General features: G+C 34.5%; 1 protein-coding gene across 1 annotated transcript in view; it reads right to left on the reverse strand.

Moving 5' to 3' along the window:
* LOC123538400 (uncharacterized) overlaps positions 1 to 7037 on the reverse strand; it is a 47311-nt gene extending 40274 nt beyond the window's left edge. Inside the window, exons 1-2 of the mRNA XM_053530578.1 lie at positions 6900 to 7037; positions 488 to 587 (exon numbers count right to left, since the gene is read on the reverse strand). Of these exons, the coding sequence (XP_053386553.1) occupies positions 488 to 545 (58 nt within the window). The 5' untranslated portion in view covers positions 546 to 587; positions 6900 to 7037. The remainder of the gene's footprint in view (positions 1 to 487; positions 588 to 6899) is intronic.
* Between the last annotated feature and the right edge of the window lie 262 nt (positions 7038 to 7299).

The raw sequence follows: 7299 nt of genomic DNA on the forward strand, positions 1-7299 counted from the left end.
TAGCTAAGAAGATATACTGAAAATGAGAAGCTTACCGTTAAACTTTAACCAGCTCTATTACATCATTTGACCCTAGAGGCTTTGAACTCTAAAACATCCGACCCTAACCTAAAGAGATGTCTGTCCCTGACCAAGACCAGCACTTGATAAGGACAGCTATTAAGAAGATATAGTGAAGTTGAGAAGCAAGCCAAAAATCTTACTTCTGAATGCAACGGCGACGCTGACGACGACGCCAGGGCGATTTCAGTTGCCGTCAGAAGAATTAGAAAAGACATACCTTTGCTTAGAAGGTTAAGGCTGGTATAGAAAATAACCTGTATCAGCTTATAAAAATAAGATAATAAAGGGAATGCCCGTATTTGCTTACAAGAATCATACTTAATATAACGAATGACCCACCTCTACTTAGAGGAATGAGGTTCAGAATAGATAACAGCGTATGTCTGCTTATTAGAGTAAGTCTGAATACAGAAAATGGTCCTACCTTTGCTTATAAGAATGCGGCTTAATATCAGGACCGCAGGCAAAATCAATGATTTCATCTCCACTCTATGCAGTTGTGATGATCTATCTATTAATGGTGTCTGAAATTAGATACATAAGGTTACATATTATATAAACAAGGGAACCGCCTACAGTTACAACACACCTCTGATAATGCCGCACAATAACTGTTTGCAAGGCAAGTGAACCTAAACAAATATATACTGTGAACTCATTCAATTTCATGAGCAAAAACATTCGTGGACTGGGCCAAAAAATGTTATCTCGTGGAAATACGATATAATTTATATTTTAAAATTTGAACAAAAAATGGGACTATTCGAGCTTTCTTCCCACGAAAATAAATGTTTCACAGTAATAACTTTCTGAGTACAACAAGGGACATAACTTTGACAAAATGCCCTCGCGTTAGTGTTCTTTACATGCATATAATTATCACTATTTGCTGAATTATTATTATTATTATTATTTCATATATTTGAAACTATAACATGTTTATACGTATTAACCCTTACCCTTCTAAATTTCTATAATGAGCTTGTCCATCTTTCACTTTGGACAGTACCATTCGTTAAAAGGTGCATACCAAAAAGAAACTGACTAAATGGCGAACAGTACAGATCATATGTACGTATGTACGGCTAGTCATGATCTGCACTGGTCGCAAAGGCAGAATCAATCGTGCCCAGCATGATAAGGGTTGATAATATTATGCATCTTATTGCATGTATAGGTAAACACAGTAAAACGTATAATAAAACTGGAAGATTTTCTTTTAGAAGTCAGTTTTATAATTACGAATTTATCTCTGCATACATAATTTATATATTTAGTGAAGTTAATAGATTTCTATATTTGAACTGAATATCTCAGTGAAAGATCGGTAATAAGATCGGTAATGGACATCTTTTAAGTTTCCGATGTAATCTAACACCCACAAAGCAATTACCACTAAACAACAAACATATTTAAGTCTTCCCTATAACAAAATTCTCTGATTGACACCCCAGATCAAACGAACTATTACATACGGTAAAATAAATATTAATATAAAGAAACTGCATGGAATACTATGAAATAGCCTCTAGACCAAAGACCCGCATATGTATCTGATGGTCGACACTGATACAATCGGCATACATCAACATTTGCTTAAAACACATCTTTTTCAAAATTTTAGTACTTCCTTCATGAATAGTCGCACTTTTATAAATCATTTAAGCGAAAATATAAGAAACTGTAATTACTTTTACCAAAGAAGATAAGCTTCACTGAATGCTGATCAATAGACAGAAATAATAATGTAATTGTCCCATAAGTCATAGTGGGATGATAGGGAATTAAATTGAGGGAGTGGATGTATTCAAAGAAATATGTTATCTTCACCCGGATATATCACGAGAAAAAGACATTACAAAATCATCGAAGCATTTTAATCATTATTTAAATGGTCTATAAATCGACTTGAATATTCTATTTATTAGCTAATGGACCTCTAATGACAATCGGCATTTTCCGTTAAATAACGTAATCTCCGAATGTAATTTCGGCAATTTCCTGTGTTTATGAAAGAATGTTTTCTATATGACCGAAGGATGCCGAAATAGTTTGCGATAATATACGTAATCACGCGGAAATTGCCGATTGTCACTATTTGAAAAGAGAGGAGTGTATGTGAGTGCGTACGTGGGACGGGTGGGGGAAGTGAAAATACAATACAAATTAAGAAGGCCACGACGACCCTTTGAGTTGCACGTTTTCAGACAGGTTACAATTTTGGTAGAGTGTCACCCAAATTTTTTAAATTGCCTTGCAAATGTGAAAGAGGTTTCAAAGGTTCCCAAAGAGCTACATGGGGTAAAATGGACCCTACCATATCCTCCAATGCTTTTTGATATAATTATATCAAAATGACTTTAACAAAAAAGCAGAGGGACATCCATGGACACATTTCTATGAAAATCTTGGTTTAGGAGAAGACGGAGTTTTAAGATTGTTTCTAATTTTAGCTTTGGTGACCTCATCTTTGTACACGGTCACCTAAAACATATGTCTGCCAAGTAATTCAAAATCAGACTGTTTTTGGAGACTGTTCAGTTAGTATTAAGTCTGCTGGTCATTTTTTTCACGAACCAAAATAAGTTGAACGATCTTTGTAAAAGGTCATCAAAGAACATTTTGTGATTTGTATGGAATTATTTTACCAGCAGCCTCTGAGGAGAAGATTTTAAAGCTTCTACTGAAAACATACAGGGAAATATAATAATTTGAAAAATCCAGGGAACATTAATTTTCTAGCTTTGTAGGCGTAGACGTCGTTTGAAGAGTTTTCTATTTTTAGCCATGGCGACTCCTATATGCGGTTTGGTTGGGGATGACATATCGTTTAAAGAAAAGCGGGGACCGACGAACGATAGAAGATGAATGGTAACAATAGCTCATGCTTAAGTGAGCTAATAAGAAAGATAAAGAACATTGTACAAATGTTGACATGACAAGTTATGATAAATTTAAATTGATATTACATGCATGATGAGAATAAATAGACATATAATGTATACGTATATATATATTTACAATGAAACGAGTGGATGATAGATACACAAATAATCTTAAGATATTCAATTATAAAACAGGGTTAATGTGAATCAACTGCATTAAATGCGCATACTGTAATGAGCATATTGTAAGCACAGGTAACCAGGGGAAAAACAGACTAGGGAAGTCTTTGGCGGATTTGAAAAGATTACAACATTTACATAATGCCTTAAACAAGTAATTGAGCCGTGCCACGGGAAAACCAACATAGTGGCTTTGCGACTAGCATGGATCCAGACCAGCCTGCGCATCCGCGCAGTCTGGTCAGGATCCATGCTGTTCGCTTTCAAAGCCTATTGCAATTAGAGACGCCGTTAGCGAACAGCATGGATCCTGACCAGACTGTGCGGATGCGCAGGCTGGTCTGGATCCATGCTGGTCGCAAAGCCACTATGTTGGTTTTCCCATGGCGCGGCTCATTTAGTATTTAATGGATTCATTTCTGTGTCATTCTTTTTTTCAACGTTAATTTTGTTTAAAAGAAAATTTCAATGATTCACCGATACAAAGAGCTTTAAATAGGTAATACCTAAAAATAAACTATGAATGTACACATGAAGTATGTCATTTAAAAAAGACCATTCCCTTTTAAATGTACAATGAAGACCTACTGAAGTAAATGGAAGATACCAATATCCGGTTACACTAAAGTTTTGTTTAAAAGATTGATTGATAACCTCGAGATAAAATGGCAGATAAAAGTAAGTCGGAAGACAACCGTTATACTTATCAAAGTACAGTGTTTTGTCTGAAAGGTTACTCTCAAAACCGAAAAACTTTGTTAGTAATGTATATATTTAGTATAATTAATGCTGAATAATAAACAAATGAAGTAAATTTCTACAGAAGCTCATTGGGGACGTGTACATTCAATTTAATTCAATTAATTTTTCGTGACCACGAGACCCTACATCGGTCCCATGCTATTAGTATTTGTTTCAACGAGGCAGTTAACTCGCAGTCACGAGATGATAACTCGTTCCCAAGACACAGTTATGTTGTAGCCTCGAATTATAATTACCACGACTCGGAACAATTAATAACTCGTCCCAATGAGATAAGTAGCTTTTGACCGTGAAATAATGCCTCGTTCACATGCAAGGACTTACCATCTTATTTCAACGAGATAATTGACTGTGGCTTCTAGAACATAACTCGTGCCCGCGAGTAAAACGCCCCCCCCCCCTCCCCCAATAAGCTAAGTAGCTCTATGCCACGACTTTATATCTCGTCCACATGCTACGACTTATTGTCTATTTCCCACGAGATATTTCACTATGGGTTCTAGATGGTAAGGCGTTCCCACGACTAAATAATATATCGACTTATAAAGTATTTTGATCACGCGGTCTACATCCGCGAATGGACTTTCAACAATTTGTAAATTTTTGCATGGCAGTCGGGTTGAACTAACAATGCATAATTAGTATTTTCTTTGCAAAGAATAGGTCGACAATATAATACTAGACAAAGGTCATATTTAAGAGAACAAAGTTTTTCTTAATAAACGTACTTATGTTACGTTTTGTGCAAATATTTTAGTACGACTGGGCTTATAATACAGACTGACAGTTATGCGGGCGACTGCATGATTGTATTCTGAACGAATCAGCGGACTATTTTATAAAACGAATCATATTAACAGCGTACGCAAATCAGGAAGTTTGAATCTTATTGACTGATTACGAAAGAGTCAATTCAGTTCAGGAGTGAACGAAATATTGCGATGTAAGAACGGGTTATCTCATTGACCTTGAGTTTACTATTTCGAAGGAATGAGTTATTATCTCGTAGGAACGATATTAAATCTTGAGACCATGTATGGAATAAATCGACACAAGTTCCATAGGCACTTTCTTAACTTTCGTGTTCATGTACAAAATGGGTTGATAGGGGTGTGGGTTGGGAGAGAGGCGGGGGAAGGGTCTCCTGTCGAGAGGTTGCTAAATGAGTCGGAATTTCTGAATCATTTGACTCTAACCTCGGTGTGCTGGAAACCCCACGCTTTAAATTGGGAAAGCCATCCAATAAGGTAGGTAGTTCTTACCGGATGTCCTTCTTGTCTGATGTGATACTCGAAGGGGCACCTTTGAGTATTCCTCCGCCATAAATAGCTGGAAAGTCGATATATGACTTAAGATATGTCAGTTCGACTTAAAACAGGCTGGTAACATTGCCCGATCGGGCTTTCGACATAAAAACTAATATTTCTTGAAAAATAATGAAGATGTTTCCTTCAAACTTGGTCCATTTATTAAGTGTAACATATGATACAAATTAAAATAAAAATAACTTTGTTGCCTTCAGTTTTGGTAGAATTATTTTCCATTTTCATATTTTTATGACGCATAATTTTTGCAGTCCAAAAAATATGTTCTAATGCTAAGTTTAAAACAAAAAAGGATTCAATGGCTTTCTAATGCTCTGAATTATTGCGCTAGTACATAAATGTATACATTTTACTGTGCTCTCACTTACAACATTATAGTGAAATGTAAGTTGTAAAAACATTGTTCATATATCTGCACTAGAAACAAAGTATTAACCATATATATATATAGATTAAAGGTATTGACGCACAAGTTTGGAACAATAAAAAGCCATTGAACTCTTTTCTGTTTCAAACATTGCATTAAAATATTTTTTTTTGGACTTCAAAAATTATGCATCATAAAATTCTGGAAAAGGGAAGTAATTTTAACAAAACTGAAGGCAACAAAGTTATTTCTATCCTAATCTGCATCATATATTATGCTTAATAAATTGACCAAGTGTGAAAGAAATACCTTCATTATTTTTCAAGAAATATTAGTTTTTATGTCGAAAGCCCGATCGGGCAATGTTACCAGCCTGTTAAGACGCAACGAAAGAAGCACTCATGAACTTTTGAAATGAATGCATTATATTCGCAATATATAAAACTGTTATTCTTCCTATATTGTATGGACTTTCATACAATTCTGATAAATACAAGTACATTTCAGTGATATACGCAATGATATAGACAAAATAGCTCAATATTTAAAGCCTAAATCACTAAATCAAGACTTCAAAAGATGTTAATGGTGTTGAGCCCAGAGAAACAATTTTGAAATAAAAGTAAAAGAAGTGGGTCAATTAAAAACTTACAAATGAAATGCTCCGCCGAACAAAGAACTTACTGAATAAAAAATATTTGTTAGCTAAATTAGAGTTTATATTTTGTTATCATTCTCACGGAAGATGTTTGTGACGGAAGCAATAGCTGTACAGATTGTACATGTACCGGCTGACGTTCTGACGCTGGGAACAGTATCCTGTCTAGGCAGGTTATAACTTATAACCCACTTAACATTCTTAATGTATTTTACATGTTGGTAATTTGTTTCGTTTACCGACCATGGAAACAACATATCTTTGTCAGTGTAGTTTTACAAGTATCACAGTATTTAAAAATAACAAGTTTTAGTTCAAGACAACAACTACGTAAAAACTGCTGGCCTACGCGACTGTTGACAGATTTTTAGAAGATGAATTTGCAAATATGATTTATTTATTTTCATTCAACTGTTTAACCATTCTCCATTCACTGGATATACATTAGTAATTGAACAATTTTACCTCTGTCATGGTTGAACAGCACAATCAAACTATATTTAGGAATATATTTACAATAAAATGTCTTAATTACTAGTGATTTGGATTCATTTTTGTTTTTTTTTTGTTTCTTTTTAAATTAAAGTAATCTGGTTATTTTGCACTATTTCATAAATTCTTTTGTTCCAACTTTATTACTTCAAGTTAAAATAACTTACCAGTCTTTATATCCTTATATAACATGGAAACACAAAATATTCGTGTGCTGCACTACCATTAAAAGTTTGTACTATTACTTTGGTAAAAAGTCACAGTCAATTGATTTGAGCTATTTACATTTTGTAAATGTGTAGAGTAGAGTTACGGTACGTGAGATTGTGTTATTAAAGTAACTGATGGACCATGGAGAAATGCCCTTAAACGTAACTGTTTACATGAATGCATACCGTTATAACTGAACAAATGAAATAATTGTTTTCGCATACATTTGAGGAGAAGACGAGGTGTCCAAAAATGCGGATAATTGATCCCTCCGGATATCTTTCCGGCCGATCAACCTGATAAACAAACTAACTTCTTACTTTAAACTTATGAAAAAAACCGTAAGTTATTTTCTTT

Source organism: Mercenaria mercenaria, chromosome 18 (genome assembly GCF_021730395.1).
Source record: "Mercenaria mercenaria strain notata chromosome 18, MADL_Memer_1, whole genome shotgun sequence".
Taxonomy (NCBI): Eukaryota; Metazoa; Mollusca; class Bivalvia; order Venerida; family Veneridae; genus Mercenaria; species Mercenaria mercenaria.